Below are 23,839 nucleotides of genomic sequence, written 5' to 3'. Positions count from 1 at the left end.
CGAGATAAGTGTAATAAAATAATTCAATATATAAGTGTAGACAACTCTAAACTAATCAAACATACAATGTAAACTTCAGTTGTCACTGAAAAAAACCCTGATAAATAAGCAAATTGCAATGGTACGTAAGCCAATGTGTTCATTTGTCATTACCATTTAGTAATGGAGTGTTTGCTTTAAAATTTCCCATGCTCTTGAACGCGCCATAGCAATCCCAACGTCATTGAATCGATGCATCATTGATGTGTGACGCGTGGTGTAGAGAAAGTAGACAGACATTGTGTTTTTTTTACAGTCTACCTCATCCATCGCCTTCCGTATTGATTTATTTTAGTGATGGAATGAGTAATCGCAAAAACTTTTATCTATGTATCCATGTGTTTGATTGAAAACATATCTTATGGAGGAAAAAAAATCAATGAATGAAAACTTTCAGTTATCGTTATAGTAGTTGGTAAATAATCTATCAAGGTATAGACACTGCATTACCTCAATATTTACATTGTCCTGCATTAGTGTTTACTGGTGAAACTCTCATTGCTCTTTTAAGTACGTATCTACGGTTGGTAGTACAGCAATGAGCTGCATAGTGTCCTTGTCGACGCCCCCGCCCCCCCAACCCCCTACAGCACAAGGAAAGTGTCCGACAGATTGATGGATGATAGCAGAGGTAACACTGCTGTAGTGCTTATAGATTCACACGGAGGGACTGCACCAAGTGTGTATTGACGATCCGCGATTACACACTTGAGGAATTCTAAATATCCATATACACCTCACCAGAATGTCAATAATACCAAGGACGATAGCGTGTGCTTGAAATTAACTGTCGTCTCTTACATTTCAAATGAACAATTTGAATGAAGACATGCGTCTTTCTTGTTGATTTATCTTTACTTTGTGTTTGTAGTCGGTATCTTTAGATGTTTTATCCTAAGGCAAAGAAAATTTCAAGTTTATTTAAATATAATGTGGTTCAAATTGTTTTTTTTTAAGGTTAAAAATATATAAGACCCTGTATTTTCATTTATAGTGTAATTCACCATCAAAACAAGCAGCTAGAGATACTGGATCAACACTAGCTTTTAGTTTAGTTAAAGCAGCTTTGGGTAGTTTTCGGTACCTTAATATATTTGTACTAAAATAACTTGTGATGACACATCAACTTAAAACTGGTTGAATGACTCATAAACTGTGACTTGAGGTGTTTTGTGTAATATTCATTTTAACCTTAAACGTTCTTGGGGATGGTGTGAACATGCTATGTTGAATTACCGTACAAAAACAAAGTTAAAATTATGTTAATTACAAAGCCGTCATAATGCGTATCATATTTAATTATCCAAAATCTGATTCATTACCTCATCGGTATCATCCTATATTCAGACAATGGAAGTCTTTAAACAGATAATTAGCAAGTGAAATTGTCACTTAATGTGTGTCAACTCTCCTGATTTATTGTTGACACATGTTGTAAATGTTGAAGTCGTCCTCTTCTAAATGCAGTAGTTCATTCATCATGACGTTGCTCTGCTTTGAAGTTATTACTCAATAAAGTTCTCTCCCGTCTGAAATCTCGCCAAACGAGACTTAGGTTTAAATTAAACATTCTGACGTCACTCCGGTGCAAGTGTCCTCCCCTAGAAGCTCTAAATTACCTACATGTTAATGGTGAAACAAAATAAATATTTATGTAAAAATGGTGAGCGTTACTTCTGCCTTTAGGGGTTTTTGTAATGTGTACATTACGCAACAAACCTTATTTGTATTGTTCGTTTTTAATGTACAAAACGGGAGTTTCAGGGGTGATTTTGAAATTCACGTGAGTCCTTGAATGCAACTCGTTTGTTGCTTGGACGAGACTTCTTCTAAGCCAAAACAGTGCATTTGAAGTGGGCGGGGCTTAAGCGTATTTTCTGATGTGAATATCTTTATTAAATGAGAGTTTTGTGCAAAAGAAAAATACTAATGAGTATAATAGAGGTCCTAGATGAATTTAAGAGACACTTAAATCAGCACATTTGGTGCCCTTTAAGAGAGAAATGTGATACTTTGCTCATAACCATGATTCCATTTGTCCTTTTTCTTTCCTCGCAAGAACCAGTTATGAAAAAAGAAAAAACATTTTTAAAATTGTGCCAAAGTAGAATAGAGCGTCTACTAAAGTAGATAATTAAACACGTTTAAGTATTCTCGGTGAGATTCCCTCCGGCTGTAATCAAAAACGCTTCACGTTAAATGTAAACGTTACAGACCCTTTCACACATTTCAGATTTTCCTCGGTGAGGGTTGGCCACAGAGTCTCCTCTGGCAGAGAAACACCGGAGGCGATGAAGCCCAAAATGCATAGATTTACTGCTGCGGCACCTCGGCCTTAGAGCCAGCAGTGAGTCAGCCACAGCGAAGAAGAGGGTCGTCTCGTATCAACACCCAGAAAATGTAATCTGTTACGAAGGCCTGACTCATTTGATAAAAAAAAAAAAGCATTTATTAATTGAAAGATTGCCTCATATTCATCAAGACTTTTGCATTATATTTCCTCATAAACGCTGAGTCACAGTTGGCAGCAGGAGCGATGAGAGAGGGAGACAAAACAAGAATTAAACGATTAGCTAGCAAGTTTGTTTCATTGATGTCTCCGGAGGAAAGCTGGCTTTTGAAAGCATTAATGTGTTGGAGAAAAACCATCATGTGTGGACGATGCATGATGGTTGTAAATTATAGATCGATTCCTAGGCACGTTGGGGAATTAAACGTTTGCTGCCGGGACATGTTGTCGAAACACGCCTTTAATTAATATGGTTTCTTTTTTGTGATATTGTCCTGCAAATGTATTGAACTGCTGGTGGGGAAAAAAAGGATGCAGTCGTTTGTCTTGAAAAGTAAATAAATATGAAACTAACTCGAGGCTTTCAAACTCGCCTCCAATCAATCAATGTATTCAATGTGTTAAAAGTGTTTTATTGGCTGTGGGGAGATAGAAAATACACATTATATACTGTGACTTTTATAGAGGCCATCAAGCCAAAAGATGGAAGCAAGGTGCATTTTTTTTAATGGAAAAAACAAAACAAAAAACAAAGCAAGTAAGAAAAGAAAATATGAGCATAACATTTATTTAGGGGGAAGATATAGTCATAGGAATAACAAAATTATATTTAGAATTAATACAATAATGAATACAGAAAAGAATTACAAGTTTCGAACTGAATATAAACAAAACCAGACATGAGCACAACAGAAACTAATACGTGTTATTTAAATAAATATAATTGAATGTTTTTTAATCTGTAATTAAGAAAAATATTGTTTGCAACTACTGTCATTTACTCTTTTTTTATTATTAAATAACAACATTTATGCTCAAGGATGTCAATTAAGATTGAAAAGGCCTGAATTGATTCAACATAATGGGTCTAAATTAAATGTATTTCTGTCATGACATAAAAATGCATAAAAATGTAAAAGTTCACGAGTTTGCCAACCTTTAGTTTGTTGTTACAAACATAAAAACCTGAATTCAATTTATGAACAATACACTTTGATGATGGATAGATCACACTTAATGAATCCGTTGGGAGGGTTCCTCTGGGAACTTCTTAAGTGTTCTCTTGTTTTCGCTGCAGTACAAAGATAGCAAAGTTTCTACCTGAGCCCATGACTCACCATTCCAGCTTCCATAACACACAATCTATTTAAATATCAGGAGAAAATCTGACCTGGTTTCAACTTCAAAGTTTATTAACATGCAACAGATTCTTTCCGTTATCACAAGTCAATGTTGAGTGTTTTCATCTATTCCCAATGAATTGTGTTGCAAATACGTGTGTATAAATTGTGTTTTTTATTGTGATGTGATTTTTTTTTTGCAGGCGAGCCTGAATGACTCTCACAACCAGATGGTGGTCCACTGGGCAGGAGAGAAGAGCAAAGTCATTGTTGCCTTGGCGAGAGACAGCGCCGGAGCTACTGGGCCGAAGACCAGCTCTGTAAGCTTCGCTCACCCTCAGTTTTACAGCATTTAATGTTGCGCAATACAATAGAAATCAGAATGTTCCTGCTTAAATTCATTTGAAGCATCTGTTTTTTAATAAATCAGGGTCTCAAATTAATAATTTACAAGTGAATGACACAAAAATAATATAGTTAAATAAAAGCTTAATCATATTTTTGGTGTAACTTTCTTACACCAAGATCGATTGATTGTGTATTAAAAAACCTTTTCTTTTAAATTTGTGATAGCACAGAATACCTTTTTTTTTAGTATTTAATAAGTTAAATTAAATTAAATATACCTTTGATATAATTTTTCCAACATTAGGGGAATTTGCGTTGTTTACACAAGAACACATACATTCTAAATAATAATACATGAATAAAATCAAAACTACACGACATGATAGTAAAACAAACAAACAATAGTGTTAAACAGACAAAAATATAAATAAAATGATCAATAAGCATTAGTACAAGACAATTAAAAACCTGTACAACTTTCGAAGTACAGAAAGTGGAGGGATAGAGTTATATAAACTAATTGAAAACATTATATTATAACTAGTAAACCCGTTTCTATCCCTGTTTACTCATATTATGGTTAACTATAAGTAAACCTTACAAACTAGTTCCTTGTTCCTTTCCATCCTGTCGAGGCTCCTCCTCTTCATCTCTACTGATTGTGGTATCATATAATCTGGCTCCCTTGGAAAATGAAACTGCTCTCCCCTAATCTGAGGGGTAAACATTTGAAAATAAGTACTAAAAAATGAATCTTTCAACACTGACTAAACAGCCTGTTGAATGTTTTGATATCACAGGTCCTGAATTACAGGTGTTCTGGTTATGCAGTCAAAACTCTTATCTTCTTAGCCTGATGTATTAAAAATATCATGTCGATATACACTAAGTGTCACTCTTTTCCCTCCAGGTTTATGTCTCCTATGACTACGGCACCGTGTTCAACCTTGTCTCAGAGAAGTTCCAGTTGCTGGGGGTCAAGGACGGCAGTAAACAAGTCATTTCCCAGTTTTATCACAGTCCAGCCGACAACAGGAGGGTGAGTCAGAATCATTATTGTTGTTCGCTCACATTTAGTAATATAGAAAGTCTGTTATATGTGCAGATTAAAATACGCTTTAAGTTGTAACTACACTTGTTTCATTAAAAAAAGATCTATTGTACAGATGCTGAGCCCCAAATTATATTCCTCTCTGATCATAATCTTATAATGAATGTGTGGCTACCAGAAGACAATCTTTTCTTACCTTTTTTATTTTTTATTTTTTTAAATTAAGTCTAATATGGCAGCGTATAAGTGCCACCAAAATATTGAATGATTGAATTTAAAATGTCAAGAGTTGAAACTGTTTTATTTAATGGTTTTTAAAGCACTGAATGTAAAAGAACAATTAAATCAATCATTTAGATTTTAAAAGGTTTATTATTTTTATGTATATAAATAATTTAAGTTCATAAATCCAATACTTTCAATATGAATTACATAATTTAAACATAGTTTGACAGTCTTATTCCAATAAAAAAGTCATTTTTTAAATATATATATATTTTTATTGATTTTACATTCAATAGTAAAATGTTAAAACACACCAAAAGAGTACCAATATACTTGAATAAACTTTCAGACCAAAAAACTTATTTTTTAAGTTAAATAATTAATGCTTAACCCCCTCAGAAAATTAAATATAACTTTCAACCATTAAATATTGTAATGGCACTGATGTACTTCCATACACTTGAGAACATTCCGAGAAATGAGTTAATGGTAATTGTGTATAAAGTTAATCATGGGCATAAATTACCTTTTAAAGTGACACAAACTAACACATTTCCCAACTTCTAATCGTGTTTCTGGACCGACCGTCTCACTGGGACAAATTGACTTGATTTGAAAGTATTCTTGCGGTTATTTGAGTCTTAGATTATACTTTCATCTTTTCTCAGTATCTCTTTGTGGATTCCACCAACAATTACCTGTGGAACAGCTTCGACTTCTGCAGGACCGTCCAAGGTTTCCTGCTCCCGTTCAAGCCCACGGACCTGCTGCTCCACAGCCGACGCTCCAGCCTGGTGCTGGGATACGACGGCTCTCATCCCAACAAGCAGGTAAAAAGGATCTCCCGGAAACGTTGTTCTGATAACCGACTCGTGAGACGACACGGAAAAAGTCATTTTTTTCCTCAACCAATATCTTGTAATCTCAGCTGCTCACAAGCTTTTGTTTATGCTCTCCGTGCATCTTTTGAGTTGCACTCTGGAGTGAAAGAACAATAGCAGCCGAACACTTATTCCAGTGCAGTGTCTCAAAATGAAGAAATGGACTGACCTACATTTTTTTTTTTTTTACACTACACCCCTCCACCCCCCTTTTTTTTCCTCCTCCTTTCCCCTCCTCTTCTACACCCCCTCTTGTGCTGCAGCTCTGGAAATCAGACGACTTTGGGGAGACGTGGGTGTTGATTCAAGAGCACGTGAAGACCTACTTCTGGTAAGTTAACCGATGTGCCGACTCATCTCAAGTGGGGTCCTCACTGCAGAGAAAGACGGAAATACTGTCCCCCGCCTTTTAATGCGGGGGTTACATGACAACAACGTTTATCTCAACTTGTGAACAAAAAAATTGGAAATGAGGGGTCATCCCTCTCAACGACCCCCTCAGTAACAGTGCCCTGACCAGCTCCCGTAATGCTTTGCCGCCCAGCCGACCAACTATAGCTGATTTCTTGTGACAAAGCAACAGAGACGTAGAATTTAAATGCAGTATTTGGTTAGCTAGGTTGCAAGAAGGTTGCCGGTTCGCTTCCAGGGTCGGAGTTTGTATGTTCTCCACGTATTGCGTGGGTTTACTCCGGGCACTCCGGTTTCCTCCCACAGTCCAAAAACATACATAAGTTGAATGAGAGCTTGGGGAAATTGTCTGTAGGTGTGAGTGTGTGTGTGTGTGTGTGCGAATAGTTGTCTGTCTTTGTGTGCCCTGCGACATACTGGCGTCCTGTCCAGGGTGTCCCCTGCCTCTCACCCTATGAAACTGGGATAAGCCCCAGTCTCCCCATGACCCCGGAAAGGGATAAGCCGGTAGAAAATGAATGAATGAATTTTAAAGACAAATGAACCCTCACCACATGGGGCAGTGTGTAGAAAGGCATCATGGGAGTCTGCAGTTTTGTCGGCGCCATAAGAAAAGGGGGGCATATTTAATTGAATTAAACATGCAGTGCCACGAAGGGTGAACGGCAGTATAACGAGGGACCAGTGTATCCTGAAAGACCGTTGTATAAAACATGAACATCTTGAATTCTTTATTATAGTATTAAAGTTTAAATGTGTCACGTCGAGATGCCGAGTCGTCAACCCGAACAGTAAGAAAAGGAATCGTAGGATGACGTAACCGTTTCACACCATCTGGAGTCCATCACACACATTTGGACCTGGCTAGTGTGCCGGACTGTTGCAACACAGCGGGAGGATTGAGATAAGAGCAGGAAAAATGGTCTTTTTGTTACTATTATGCATGTTCTTGGGTCTTTTTTCAAATCCACTGCCCGGAATTTTAGTAATTATTTATTCAGAACTCAACTGTGGACAAATAGCATCACTAGAAAATACTTTTCAATTTGTGTCTTCATTCATACATCTGCTCTTTCTCTCTGGGATTGATAGATCTACTGACTTCTTCAAGAAACAGCTCAAGACACTTTTATTCGTTCAGGCTTTTCCTTAATTCTCTGAGACTCCTTTGTTTGTCTCTGTGTTGTCTTGATCTTTTAGTATATATTTTATTGATTTTCGTTTTGATTGTTTAAGCGCTATGTGACCCTGGTCTGGTAAACTTACTTTGTTATCAAAAATAACAATCGAGTCTTACAACAAATATAACAAAGGGTTTCAAGAAATGTAGGGCAAGTACACAACAAGTTAAAGGCATTTTGTAGAATGTGTCAACAATGATTTTTAAAAACCAGCCACAAGAAGCATGTTTTAACAGTTCACTTTTTCTGTTGACACCTCAACCCACTTCCTCATTCTGCAAAAGAACCGGTTTTTACTGAAGTCTTCAGCTGTGGTTTTCGCCAATAGTCATTTTGCAATGAGAAAATATGTAATACTTTTTGTGTGAGAATATATCACAACACTTTTCATTTTGAGTTCAAAATATGGGTTTCTTTGGTGTTAAAGGGAGCCAAACCGAGACCTGATGGTGATTATGTTTATCACTATTACGTTCATTATAGGTCATTTAAAATTTGTTTCAATATAATGCATCTACAAGATATTGCGGTTACGTGGAAATACTGAAGCACTTTTACTGTCTTGGACCATTTGACGTTGTTCAAATACTTTCCTCTGTTCTTCATCAAGGAGCAGATTTGGAAACATTATCTTAAGCCCATTTTATGGCAGTGAATGTAAGTAAGTAAGTAGGTAATTTGTATTTATATAGCGCTTTTCCAGACCAGGGTCACAAAGCGCTTAAACAATCAAAACAATACTCAATAAAAAATATACTTTAAAGGACACTGAGAACAACACAGGAGTTCCAGAAAATCAAGGAAAAGCCTGAACAAATAAAAATGTCTTAAGAATGTCTGCAGAGACTTGAAGCTGAGGCTGGTTTTATGATGCAGTCTGAAGGCAGACATGTAATTATCACATGCAGTGACACAATTCAGCTTTCTTTTTAAAACATCTAACTCGTAATTAATGAAGAAAAAAAAGACATTTTTCACTTACTTGGCAAGGACTAGACGCAGGAGGTAAATTATGCATGAGTGGAATGTGTACGTCTTGAGTCGCAATTTATCTGTTTTTGCCAGTGAATATAATTGCTCAATTGCCTTTGTTGTCTACGTTGACTTACATCTCCAGTGTTTACTAAACTGAAGCTTCATTGGTGTGATTTACAGTATACGAGTTAATAATTGAGGAAGGCGTACTATGGTTATTCTAGTGGAGTGATATATCATTAGAGTACAGCCGGGGTGTCGACCTAAAAATACCTAGTAGTCTATTTGTGAGCTCAATCTATCTGGAATATATTAGTGTTTGTTAGGGTTAGGTATCTATTAAACATTGTCTCAAAACTGTACAGGTACTATCACCTTCCCTTTATACCTGGTCTTGAATGATACTTCTTTCAGTACCAATTTAATATAATTAATCCTAACACAAAGGGAATGAAAGTACACATTGAACGGATTTTGAGTTGCATTTTTCAGCTTTGGTAAATTTCTACTCCAAGCTGTTTTCTTCAGAAAAAAACTCCAAAACAAATAATTTTCACTGCAAAGAACACTTGCTAAGAAGTAAGAAATAATTGTTCCATATTACTTCTTCAGAACCAATGTCACACATTAGCAAATTTTGATCATGCTTGAGTGACGAAACTGTTTTGATCTTTACAGCCAATACTTTCTTCGGTCAGTATCACAATAGAGCCAAAGTTCTATACCCAACCTAAGTGTTTTTTCTCTTTCTTAAATATTTTTCCCTACATCGTTACATCATAGTATTGGAAGTCTCTGCAAGAAATCATTGGAATTCCTAAATATGCCTTTCTAAACGCTTCCCTTTTTAGTGTCGCTTCAATAATGTATTTGAATTCTACATCTCTTGCTTTGTCAAAAGTGATTGACGGCTCTAAATGGTCCGCTGGGCGGCAAAGCATTATGCAATGTTTTGCAAGTATAAATATAAGTAAATATGAATGTGTTAATAAAAAAAAGCAAAAAACTAGTTGGGGTCTAATTGGCAGGCTTCGTGTAATGATTTAACACTCCTCCAATAAACAAGGCACCACTGTACTTTCCTTTTTGAGCCAAACATCCAGCAGACCTCATTCATTATTCAGTATTCATTCCTGTTTTTTACTATTGATTCCCTTATTGGAGTCCATCCCAGCCACTCGCACCTGAAGACAATTCAGAGATCTTAATCTATCTCCGTTTGTTTTTGGAACGTCCGGGGAAAACCGGTGTTAAAGTTATTAGAGATTTTAGAGTTGTAGACAAAAATTTATATTTATTTTAATGTAGCGACTGCAGTTCACTTGCCGTCGTTTTTGTCCAAAATGACACTTAAAAAAAAATCCAAATACCTAAATACTGCTCACCTGTAACACTCAACCTTCATTGAAGGAATTGTTCCGGAAAAACAAATCTTATGTTTTAAGATAGTTTGTAGCAGAAGCTTTAAGACCAACATCCTACACAGACAGGAAGTACTCCGGGTACACATCCCAAGCACTTCGAGTGTAGACACTGGACAATAACTCTTAAAAAAAATAAAGATAACTATGAAATAATTCCATACATTAGGCGACCCTTAGTCATTGAGTAGAAAACAAAGCGAACCACAAGTTTACTGTGTCAGTACACAAGACTTAAACATCCACCACTGTTTTCCTCCACAGTAATACGGTTATAAATCATTTGACGATAATGGAAATCATGCTGAACCTGTTACCAGTTAAATCATGTTGTAGCTGCAGAGAACACACAAAGTCTCATTGTTGCAAACACAAACTGGCCAAAGATAAATTAGGAGATTCCAAGCGCTTGTTTATAGCTAAGCACCGTGACTTTAATGTTTACTACGTAAAAAAGAAAAAATATATTTTATTATACAGTATCATCTGATCCTTTAGTAGTTTAGCTGATTGTCATTGGTTCCTTTGATAGTTGGAAAATGTGAATACAATCATTTGACAAAAGGAAGCGACTGAGGATTCATCTCATACCTACTTCCTGCTGCGCGTCCATTCAACTTCACTCTGATCCTGTTTGTTCTGGCTTTAGTAAAGGGCGCAACTGTTGCACGGCGGATCAATCCTGTGCCTTCAATACCAGAGAGACTCTCGCTGAACTCTCTGTGTTAAACCCAGCCCACTTTGAAGGGCTGCTGGGCCCTATTGAAATCCTAATCCGTTTCTCAACGCCGTGATCTTCTGTCCATACACTGAGAGGTTTAGATTGGCCCTTTATGTATGGATTACAGGCACTTACTAAAAGAATGGAAAGTGGCGTTTCTTTAGTGGCTTGAGAAAACTTGTATCAATTTTTCTTACAGCCCTAGTATTAACCTCCACACACACACTTGCTATATCGATATTTAAAAGCACTGTATCTATATATATATATATATATATATATTTCTTATTATACAGATAACTATAATAATTCCTTTTTTATTTTCCCCTTTTAAGGTGTATATGGAAATAAAGAGGCTGTAAAATAATACCTCTGTTAACCGTCAACATGCAAATATTCACAATATTTTTAGTTAAACTATCAGCAGCTAAAGGAACATATACCACCAGATCCCTGAGATGACTGAGGAAGAGAGGATACTGTCGACTTTAAAAGCTGATGTTTGGACGTATTTTTGGTTTCAAAACAAATGAATGAAGTTCTGACTTCGTCAAGAGTCATGGGTCTGTAAATTTTGCAACATCAGAGTCGAGTTCTCGACAATACTACAAATATATATCCTTGTTTCTACAGTATCGCAATAAATCGCAAAATATCGTATCATTACTTCATTTATTTTTATAAACCAAACTATTTCCAAACATCAGCTTTAAGGATTGGAGTCAACAGTATCCTCTCGTCCTCAGCCATCGCCGGAATTGTTTCTTTAGCTGCGAAGTACATTACATTAAACCTAAATTGTGCAATACAAGAGTCAAGTACAGTACTAAACATATATCCTTGTTACTACATTATTGCAATATATCTTATTGTTGCCCCTGCATCATGATACGTATCCTATCGCCAGATTCCTGCCAATAAACACCCCTCGGCGATATGGTTTGAACAAGTCCACAGCTGAGCAACTCTTACCTAACAAACCTATTGGACTGTAGACCCTATTTTGGTGGTGATTGGTCAATTGTTGGCAATCTACTACAGATAGTAATCTGTTAAAAATATTTATAATGCCTTGCAAATAATGGTAAATATTAATATATTTAGGCCAGTATGAAATAAAATAGTTTGTCTGTTTCTAACATTATACCATAACAGTTTCCATTTGATGACTTTAATTAAAATGAGTTAACGCCAGAGTCAAGTACTCGACAATACTACAACGTATACTTGCTCTTACAGAGCAATGTAACATGTTGTTTACCCTGTATCGTGTCGCCAGATTCTGGCCATCATACACCCCTTTATGTCCACTACTGTTCGTCTTTATCTTTTAGAAAATATTATCATGACTTTGTGAATTTGTGTTCAGCCTGTTGAGTTCGTCAGGAAACTCCAAGGGAGGAAAAACTAAAATGTAATGAGCTCATAAATTAACTTTATCCAAATAGCTCCTGCAAAAAGTAAAGGTTAATTAAATGAAGCTTCGACAAAGACCTTTAAATGGGTATAAAGTTACTAAAGTAATTAATTCAGAGGAAGGAACGTAGACGGTACTGCAAAAAGCCCCCCCCCCCCCTACTCACTACACTTACACCCCAGACCAAGACCATCAGTCCAGCGAGGAGCTTTGAATGAAAACCACAGAGGCCGAGTCCAGCGGAGACACTGCGCCCTCTGTTCGGCGCTCCAGACTGGGCCGGGAAAACACTCCAGCGATAAGACCCAGTCAACACCATTCATCCCAGACTGCTCTCTGAACGCTCTCGCTGTCCGCTTTGTGCCTCAAATAGTCTTTGACATGTTGGGGTTGACATACACACGGATATATTTAGGCAGAAGACGTTGTCTGGCCCGGTTCGTAGCAGACATTTTGTGTCTGGGGTTAGATTTGGACACGGTTCAGTGCAAATTGTTCTTTCATAAACGGCTTCCTTAAAAAAAATACAGCAGTTGTTTTTGTGGAGATCTTCCTGAATTATACATTTGAAAAAAGGTTGATGATGATGATGATATAATATATCTTATATAAATAATATATTTTCTATCCATATATAATGTATAAAAGGTTTTTTGTTTTGAAGAAATATGGTATTTTCCCTGAATATTACACTCTTGACCCGTCAAGACGCTCGTTTCAGTCATATTGATTCAAAAAATAAACCAGTAAACAAGTGAAAATGAGTGAATAGTTAACTCGATATGATTTATTTTTTACCGTTTTTATCCCCAGGTTGGTCTGTGAATATAAGGCGGCGATATATAAAAAGGTCGGGGACCCCTGGAGTAAAGTACATTTAACTGTCAGACTCTGAATTGTTAAGCTGTCGGTGTTGAAGCTTAATTCAACGGTGTCGAACTTCATCACACAAGGGAACAAAATCCTTCTGCCACACAAGTTTTAGGCCAAACAACATGTATACTTACTCATATTTATAATATTTTCCAGTCATTCTTTGGACTTAATATATCTTAATTGTCTCTAATGTTCTTTCAACAAACACAACCTTCAAATTAATTTACTTCTAAATCAGTCTTATCCTTATTTTAAGTCTCTGTATAATTGTAAACATCCAATATAAACAAATTCCTTATCTTATCTTTAAGACTGACAGCCTTATATGTCACTGTATCAACATGAACAATTATCTGTTCTACACAAACATATTTGACTTTAAAAACAAAAAAAAAGATTAATACACATGTTTTTCTTCCTGAATAAAAAACATTTGTTTTAAGTCGGCCTTTCTTTATTGTGACCCAGAAGTGTTTTTTCTCCCTCCAGGGGTGTGGAACCATACGACCCGGCGACCACGGTACTGGTCCAGAGGCACGAGCCTCAGGGAGTGTCCACTATTCTCAGCAGCACCGACTTCTTCCAGAGCGAGCAGAACCGCAGAGTGATACTCGAGCAGGTGGACAGTTTCCAGCTGAGAGAAAAGTACATGTTCGCAACGACAACAAGGGTAAGTGATGACTTAGCCTGTTATATCAATATAGAATATTGAATTGTTGAATTATCAATTCAAAGTTAAACTTTTTTTTTTAAGGCATTGAATAATTGTTTGGAATGATTTAATTAAATATTTTCTATGTCAAAAAGTTAATTATTTTTCTTATTAATTAATTTAATTTAAATATTTGTATATTAAAAGGTTGAACTCGTTTTTATTGAATAATTAAAAACAATAAATATGTGTACATAGACTTTAGACTTTCTTTTATCGTCATTGCACAGAAAACACAGCAGTGAAACTGGCACCGAATTTTAGTTGCTTGGCAACCTTTAAAAAACACAGCAGGGAGATTTATATAAAAAGTATAAATATAAATATTAATAAGTTAAAAATAGTGCAATATAGTATAAACAGAATAAATAAATAACATTATAAATATTGCATATAATAATTATTGTATATAGAGTATAAATACAAATAAGTTAACAATAGTGCTAATATGTTATAAATATAAAAATATAAAAGGTTGATTTATTTTTATTGAATAATTTAATTTAATCATTTATGTATTGAAACACATTGAAAGATTAATTTATTTTTATTTAATAATTTGTGTGTTGCAAGGTTTGAGTTAAGGTTCATTCAATAATGGAATTTAATCATATATATATTTAAGGTTTGTTGAATAATGGAATTTAATAATTTATATATTGAACAGATACATTTTAAAATAATTCAATTTGAATAATTTCAAAATTAATATTAAATTATTAATTTGGGATTTTTCTACTTTTTATAATTCAAAACAAATGTTCTAAATTCAATATTATTAAATTTGTATTCTTTAACATTTTATATTTAAATATAGGTATAATAGACATTACCAAAAGAGTACTGAGATTTAAAAAAAAGCATTCATTTTGAAAATACACTTTTCTTTTTCTCTTCTTTTTTAATAGTAAATACCATTCATTATTCTGATGACTCTGATATACTTCCATACTATGACTGGGGCTGTTGTGTTATTTAAAAAACCTGTAGTTTACGCTCATACATGTGCGAGTCAGAGACCTTTAGATCAACGTTGATCTGCCAGTAAAGTGCATCATTGTTTTGAATCTGATATCAGTGCCCTGCAATCTTTATCAGTGAGAGGACAAACCGAGCAGATGGGAGATGGTTTTCTCTCTGGTCTTGTTTCACAGTTTTTCTCGTGACATATTTTGCTTTCTACCAGCGGAGCTGAGCGTCTGTCGCTCTCTAAAAGAAATTGGCTGGGAACGAATTTGTTTGATCTGGAAAAAGTCACACCAGATGGTTCCTGGACAAAGTTTTTCGCGTTGGCCATTTTATCTTTTGTGTGGGCAGAGATCTGTGTCAGTGGCCAAACGAGAAAATTCCTCGAGACATTCATGCCCGTCCGCTCGTTTCCTGGATGGTTGTGTAATCGCCGACAAACCAGTTTAACTCACGTATATATGCCAATCTTTGATGAAGATAAGCCAGGGCATTGTGCGCAGTAGGAGTGGAGGGGGAGGTTTGATAATATCACATGACTGGTGGGGGTCACCTGAGTTCAAAACAAACTCTCTTCTGTCACGTTTCTACCTCAGAGTATCACAGTCAAGTTCCTGAGACTCAGTCCTGAGCTGTTGTCCGCCGGGTCCCATTCTGAGTAATGGAAACTGGACTGACCAACCAAACTGTCCAAACAAACACTTGCTGGTGATAAACTACGTTTCCAGTCTTAGTCCCTCTATAAGAAAGACGGATATTTATAAATATACCAAAGATAAGTCGCTAAAAACACATGGGTTTTTACCAGATTTGATGTAAACTTGTGTCTGTGTAGTGAAGGTTGACGTCTCCGTCTGTTTATATGGGGTCGTTTTCACGTCGTGATCACCAAAACTAAAAGCTAGTGCTGCGTTGATGAGGCTTCATGGAACGTTTCGTTCGAATCATGAGGATTCTTTGACATCTGAGCGGATCTATCGCCCTTCCTTTGACGATGAGGACGGTGTGTCAAGAAACTTCATCAGCTGTCTCATGAAGTAGTTACTACAGTACTTCGTCATGATATCAGGAAACATAAGCTTTGTTTTAGCACAAAAATTGCATTTGTTTATACAGAGATTTTTGTCGAGTCCTAAGTAATAACCTACAGCATATTTATAAAGGTCACTTGAGTCAGCTTGCTTACCTTCTCACGGTGCTACAGGGGTCCTACAGAACTCTGCCATGAACTCTGGACTAAACCTGGATTGATGTTTTTGACCTTTTTCGTCAAAAGGCCAAAAAGACTGAAATGGTTGTACACTAACTACACCCTTATTATTAGCTACATAGCGTAATACTTCACTACCATGTAATAACATAATAGTTCACTGTCATGTAATAGCGTAATACTTCACTACCATGTAATAACATAATACTTCACTATCATGTAATAACGTAATACTTCACTATCATGTAATAACGTATTACTTCACTGTTGTGTAATTACGTAATACTTCACTATCATGTAATAACGTAATACTTAACTATCATGTAATAACCTAATACTTCACTATTGTGCAATAACGTAATACTTCACTATCCTGTAATAATGTAAGGCTTCACTATCATGTAATAACATAATACTCAACTATCGTGTAAAAATGTTATACTTAACTATCGTGTAATAATGTAATACTTAACTATCATGTAATAACATAATACTTCACTGTTGTGTAATAACGTAATACTTCACTATCATTTATTACCGTAATACTTCACAATCATGTTATAAAATAATACCTCACTATCATGTAATAATGTAATACTTCACTATCATGTAATAACGTAATACTTCACTATCATTTAATACCGTAATACTTCACTATCATTTTATAACGTAATACTTCACTCACATTTAATAACGTAATACTTCACTATCACTAAATACCGTAATACTTCACTATCATGTAATAAAGTGAATGCAAAATGTTGCAATGTTTTTTAAGTTCTGTTAATGCCAGCAGCCCGACATTATCACAATCTGGCTCACCCACATGGCCATCTTCCACCCAACCATTTTCTTTCTATTGTTTCTCACTTATACTTTAAACTACTCTTCAAAACTCCCTTCATCCATTTCCCCCCTATCATCCTTTCTCTTCTTTCTAATATCATTGTTTTACTCTCTGACTGACCCCAAACATTGCATCATGAAATCCGTGGTTGAGATAGTTAACCAGGTGGTATTAATTCGATTGAAACCACCAGACCTTGAAGGTCATGATGCCACGTCGAGCCTTTAGTTTTCTCATGCATAAATATTAATTTAATACATAGTTCCCATTGCTTTTACAGCTTTGTATGTGACTCCACAACTCAACCCTCTCTCCTTCGCAATGTGTTTTCATTCTTCCAAGTTATAACCACCAGAATCCCAAACAAGTGAATATTTGATTTTTGTATTTAAAAAAAAAAGGAGTTAATTCCTTCGCTCTATTCTGCTGCTGCCACTTGGCTCGGAGCACAAAACCTCAAGCAGGAATGAAGTCCTGGAAGTGTTTATTTCATTTTCAGCCTGTCACACAGCATCTCTCAATGTTACGGGCTAAATAACTGTGGGTCGATCTCTGACCCGAAGACCCACATTGAACAGACCCATGAAAACAGGCCAGATGGTTGTGTCATGGTCCAATCACAGGCTTCTGATTCTGTATACATTCCAACGCACACGTGTGGTCGCTGCCATAAATGGGTCATACATGTTTAACGTCCAACGTGACGGAGTCGGCGGCCGGTCGTCATACGCCGCGGAGACTTTCTAGAGTCGCTAGAATTCAAGGGTTGTTTCTGCTCCGACCGTGAGCTCATTCCACGAGAGATTTGCCTTTTTTCACATTTAACGTCTGCCATTGTTTCTCAGAGGCAGATGTCTGGCTCGAAAAAGTAGTGGCAGATCTAGCAAGAGTGTATCAAATGTTAGCTTGGCCCCAAGTCTTCATCTAGTATAAAATGATACTGTGTGTGTGTTCCCTTGTGAAACTGTACAGTTATATCATTTTAATGAAATATCCCGTTATTTTCTTTCCCTTTTTTAAAAATACTGATATTTCTTCTAAGAAATCGTGATTTCCAATTGAATAACCATCACCATACCTTTCTGAGACACGTTCAGAGGAATGTTTCCTGATTTAAAAAATATATAAAATAGTCAAATTTAGAATTGCCACATCAGCATGTTTTCATTAGAAGCAGCTGCTTCAGTTTTCTTGAAAATTGATTCCAACTTTATAGACTCAATAGACTGAAATGAGAGCCTTGAAGTAATCTAAACCAGAATCTCTTAAACCTGCGTCTCATAGGCCATTTGTGGCCTGTGACATGATATTCTACGGCCCTCGATTTATTGTGTACGTTTAAATGATTGCAGACAGAGGAAAGGACGTAGTTGTCCAACGCCAGATGGTTAAAGTTAAACTAATGTGTTGATATAAGTGTGTCTTAAATAGATGTTGGACTCTATTGTTTCATCAGTGTGTGTCTGTTTGTACAAAACTCTCTTTTCATTTAAATATTTACATTAGAAAATGATCTTAAGCCCCGCCCACTGAAAACACTTTGTTTTTCTTTGAGATTTAATCTTGTTTAACCATAACCACGCCCACTCTGCTGTGATTGGTAAATCTTCAAGATTTATCACCACACGTCACAGATCCAGGAAGTGATTAAAACGGGCTGGAGCCCATAATGGCCTCAGCTCGCGTAACCTCTCCTTTGCCGTGATTTCAGGTCGGGGAGAATTTTTTTCTTTTAAATGCCGCATAAACTTCTTGTTACATCAGCGTATGGTAGAAGCAGCTTCTTCTCTTTTCTTGTCAACATTTCTACTGTAGGGGTTTGAAACTTATGGCGTCCTCTGACAAGATATACTGCGGCCCTGCAGGAATAAAGACTGTCACACAAATATATATATAAATGTATTTATTTATATGTATTTCTAAAATTAAAGAACATATACAGTTGGATAAAAAGGGCCCGAACTCACAATCAAGCCACACAAAAATCCCTCCAAAATATGCAGGAACTTTAACTCGTACAAAAAAGCAACTATATAATTATACAAATGTGATAGCACACACACACGTGTTATGTAAATTTCCTGAATACACATATCAAAAATGTAAATTAGGACATGGATAAGTCAAATTCTTGCAATTGTACGTTAATTCATAGAGACATACCACTTTCACGCCATGAAATGATTGGAGATGCAGACGTTTTATTATCATTTATGTATTTTCTTTTTGTCCATGTTGCAAACATGTGTTGTGTATGTGTTGAGTGTGTGTGTTCAGGAGTAATAAAAAAAGCTGCTGATTCGACAAGTGACCTGCCGTCTGTGTCCCTGCAGAAACTGTTTGGCAGCCACGAACCTTCATCTGTTCAGCTCTGGGTCTCCTACAGTCGACAACCCATGAAAGCCGCCCGCTTCACCACACGCCACCCAATCACAGTGAGTCCAAGCGTGTCCATTCATCCCGCTTTATTTGGTCATTTTGCTGCCGTTAGAGAAAATGCACCGAGTCCATCTTCCTCTTCCCCCCCAGGAGTACTACATCGCAGATGCTTCAGAGGACCAAGTGTTTGTGTGCGTGAACCACATTAACAATGCAACACACCTGTACATCTCGGACACACAAGGACTCGCCTTCTCGCTGTCGCTGGAGAATGTTCTTTACTTCAGCCCCGAGGGTTCTGGGAGCAACACGCTCATCAGGTACAAACTCACTGCAGATCATTCGCTTGAATCACCGGTGAAGTATAATATATTGATCTGTGAGTGATCGAGAAGATGCTCTGATTAATGTCACATGTGGATCAATTTTTGTTTGCAATTTGCTTTTAAAACAAGTATAAGTTTTTATAAAATGATAAGAGTGAGATTTGAGTGATGCACTGGGCTATTTATAGGATTTATAAGGATTTATATCATCTTTATAAATGTCATATGACTCAGATGGTTGAAATATTATGATTAAATTATTATTTCATCTAAAAGTCTAGGTTGGTATTTTATAATATTTTATTATTTTGCATCTTAAACTTCCTTTTTTGAATCATGTTAAAGCTATTACCTGTGTGAAAGTTAAAAAAACTGATATATTTGGCACAAAATAATGAATAATCACACAAAAAAATAAATGAATAACAAACGGTACAGAGTATATAATGACGATAACAAGGCAGATGCAGATCATTCATTGCTTCTCTTTTTTTTTTTAATTTCCTTCTTCTGAATTTTGTTTAGAATTTACTGTAAAGTCAAGGGACAACACTTCAAATTAAACCGTTTAACACAGTACGATGTTGGGATAAAATGTCGTCACGATGACTCTGTTTTGTGTGCAGTTGTGCTGTAATAAAAAAGATAGACTCGCCTTATGTGGCTTCTGATTGGTTGATAGTTTGCGGCGGCCTATGTGATTGGCTAGACGTACGCAAAAAGGACCAACATTTATTATCATGAAAAAAATGTAAAGTACTGAACGGGTTAGTATCGGCGCGAGGAATGTCTAGTGCGGCGTGAGAATTGGTTACATTGTGTGACGGTCAGACTTAAAGTGTGACACTTGACAGCTTTTGAAATATCTTAACTTGATTCAATGATGTGACATTGTGAAAAAAAAAATTCAACAAAAATACCTAAGAGCAGTCTGATGAATCCTTGCGAGTTCAATGTCCTTTTCTCTCTCCCACGACTTACTCTCAGGCATTTGGAAGCATATCAGTCTGAGACCTTATCATTGCTACTCCTGTCATAGCTGGTAAATCCACAACATATTTTATCACAGCACTCCTCAATAGGAATGCACAGTCACAAGTGCATTTTCCTTTTCAATAAACTCAAATCTGAACTCACACAGGAAAACAAAATACTTTTGTTGTGTTAAAGGTTATTTTTTGATCTAGTTGGTGTGACTTAAAATGTAGTTTGTGATGAGAAATAACCGTGTTTTCTACAGTCCTTCTAGACCAGCAACTAAACACTAAAGTAATTAAAAAAATAATAATATTTGGTGTAATGTTCAACTGTAAAAAGCAAGGCTGTTGTGTAATCTTAATCTCTTTGTGTAACATTCTGTTGCTGTGCAGGTGTTGATGTTCTTGTAGATAAAATAACCAAGAAACTATTGCAACAGTTTCTAGGTCAACTACAATTGTGGCTTATATTATAATAATTTTTTGGTTACGTGTTGTTTTGATATTTTCCCACTTTACTAATATTTGTAGTACTTTGATTGGAGGGAACTGCTGACAATATATAATACAAACAGTTATAATTCCGCAATGTCCTGATAAGAGGTTTTACTGTAGTACAGACCACATCTTGACGAAGTCTTAACTAATTTCTTTTGTTTTGAAAAATGTCCGAACATCAGCTTCAAAAGCTGCTGTATCCTCTCGTCCCCAGTCATCGCCGTGTTTGCAGGATTAAAATGTTCCTTTAGCTGCGAAAGGCATAATGACTGCTGTCTTCTAGCGCCCGGAAGTTCAATTGCAACACAAAAATGAACAAACGCTGTGAATATTTGCATGTTAATTGTAAATAAATATCGCCTTTTTTATTTTAAACTAAACCCAATTGTTCTATAAACCATTAAGGAACTATGGTAAAAAAAAAATATGATTTGATCCAAAAGAAAAAAAAAGTTTTCTTTTTTAAATCGGTACAGTAAATATAATATAATGAAAAAAATATTGCAATATATCACTGTATCAATATTTTCGAATACCCCCATTTAGAGATGCATTTTGGTGAAAACACCGACTCCTATCTACAAGTGTAACAACTAAACATGTAGGGTGTGTTTTTATTCACCCGACAGCCACCAGACAATGAGTCTGACACCCCGTAACTTAAGTAGTCTTTGTTTGGGCGGCCTCGAGGCAGAATAAAGTTTTCCGTCTCCAAATGATACTGAATAATATTCAGTATCATTTGAAGAGTTTCCTCACCTTCTGTATCTGAGTAACTTTAAGATCTCTTGCACTTGTATATTCCAGGTATTTCGCCAACGAGCCTTTCGCCGACCTGCACCGTGTGGAGGGCCTGAGGGGCGTGTTCATCGCCACGCTCATCAACGGCTCGGCCAGCGAAGAGAACATGAGGTCGGTCATCACTTTCGACAAGGGCGGCACCTGGGAGCTCCTGCAGCCGCCTGCTGCCGACAGTCTTGGCGGCACCGTCGACTGTCAGGTAACGACAATAACCGCTTTAAACATGAAAAATGTCATGCGGGATTGTTCATCTGATACCATTACATTTAAGTCCATCATAAAGTGCTTAAACCAACTTTTATAATTACATAATTATTATAACTACTCCCGTATTTGTTTCAATTAAATGTGTCAAATCATAAAATCAACGCTTTATAAGAGAAGAGAAAAACGAGTCCCAGCGACGGTAGCATGGAAAAAACTGGCAGAAACCTTGAACAGAACCAGACTCTGTGGGACAGTCTCCTGCTGAGAAGGAGAAGAGAGGCAGAGGGATGGGGAGACATGGAGGGAAGAAAGGACAGCTATGTTTTGAAATTAGCGCTGAGTATTGGCAATATACGTTATACGATACATTGCAATACTTTGATTGGTTACGAACGGTAGGAAAGCTGTCTTAGCATAGAAATCAAGTAAATACTTTCATGTTAATTGTTAGTTAATAAAATCAATACAGTGATGCTGAATACTAATCCAGTATCGTGATATTTAAATGTATTGATAATGTCTTTCATCACTATTGGTAATAATTATTAAAGAAAATGATTCAGAACGTTAATAAGTCATCGGACCAGTGATAAGCTAATAAAGTTAATTAAAAGTCAATTTATTGGACGTAAATTAACAACTTGTCTTGAGAGTTTTTAAGTGTAGCTGCTGTGAACCTCCAAGTTCTCAAGCTTATGCTTGGTTTTGCTCCTCGTTCAGCTCAGTAAAGGATGTTCTCTACACCTGGCTCAGCGCTGGAGCCAACTCTTCAACATCCAGCTCAGGAGGATTCCTATTCTGTCCAAGGACTCTTCACCAGGACTCATCATGGCTACAGGTGGGAATCCATTCTTTGTGTTCATACTAGTGGTCGAACAATATCACCCCTCAAACTGTACTGACACTATAAAATATGTTAAATGATAAACATCTTCAAAGAAATTTAATGAAATAAAATATGTATATCTGTTTGTTTAAGGGTGTTAATAGAAATACTTGTAGAAATTGTTATATATTTTAAATGTATAAACATGTATATACTGTATATATATACAATTATACAAATATAAAAAATGAATATTGAGTTAATACATTTATAGTAAAAATATAATTATATTATTTGTGTTTGGTGACTCCAAAGACCAACAGAAACTATGTCAATAGATGTTTATATATATATATATATATATATATATATATGTATATTATTAATTATTATACTTATTATTATTATAAATAATTGTATATTACAAATTTAAATATCTTTCAATGTATTTGTTTTATATACATGCATATATATATCTATAGATATAAATATATATATATATATATATATAAATATATATATATATATATATATATATATATATATATTTAGATGTATCATTTTACAAATGAATATTCTAATAATCAATACAAAAAGACATTTATTTATTTAAATAAATATTTATTAATTTAAAGTATTTGTGGTTATGTCAATGATGGTGTCTATTGATATATTATTATATTAATTATTATACTTATTTTTAGTATATTATAGTATTAATTACTATTAATTATAATTATGCAATATACATATTATATTATAATATTGTTAGATTTATTCATTTAACATATAAAAGGCTAAAGAAACGAGACATATTACTTTGAGTTTCCTGTTCCTTAAGCGACAAAAGTTCCCTTTTTGTGGTAAATGGTCACTTCCTGTATTGTTTTGCTGCAAACCTTCACCCACGTTTT

General features: G+C 35.7%; 1 protein-coding gene across 1 annotated transcript in view; it reads left to right on the top strand.

The window, feature by feature from the left end:
- Window positions 1-23,839, top strand: part of sorl1 (sortilin-related receptor, L(DLR class) A repeats containing) — a 69,389-nt gene that overhangs the window by 9,402 nt on the left and 36,148 nt on the right. The window contains exons 2-10 of the mRNA XM_087796360.1: window positions 3,873-3,989; window positions 4,928-5,056; window positions 5,962-6,123; window positions 6,438-6,505; window positions 13,666-13,846; window positions 19,245-19,346; window positions 19,441-19,610; window positions 21,899-22,091; window positions 22,820-22,937. Coding sequence (XP_087652486.1) covers window positions 3,873-3,989; window positions 4,928-5,056; window positions 5,962-6,123; window positions 6,438-6,505; window positions 13,666-13,846; window positions 19,245-19,346; window positions 19,441-19,610; window positions 21,899-22,091; window positions 22,820-22,937 — 1,240 coding nt within the window. The remainder of the gene's footprint in view (window positions 1-3,872; window positions 3,990-4,927; window positions 5,057-5,961; window positions 6,124-6,437; window positions 6,506-13,665; window positions 13,847-19,244; window positions 19,347-19,440; window positions 19,611-21,898; window positions 22,092-22,819; window positions 22,938-23,839) is intronic.

The sequence above is a fragment of the Callionymus lyra genome, chromosome 7 (genome assembly GCF_982586985.1).
Source record: "Callionymus lyra chromosome 7, fCalLyr1.hap1.1, whole genome shotgun sequence".
Classification (NCBI taxonomy): Eukaryota; Metazoa; Chordata; class Actinopteri; order Syngnathiformes; family Callionymidae; genus Callionymus; species Callionymus lyra.
This window is presented reverse-complemented; position numbering and strand designations above follow the sequence as displayed.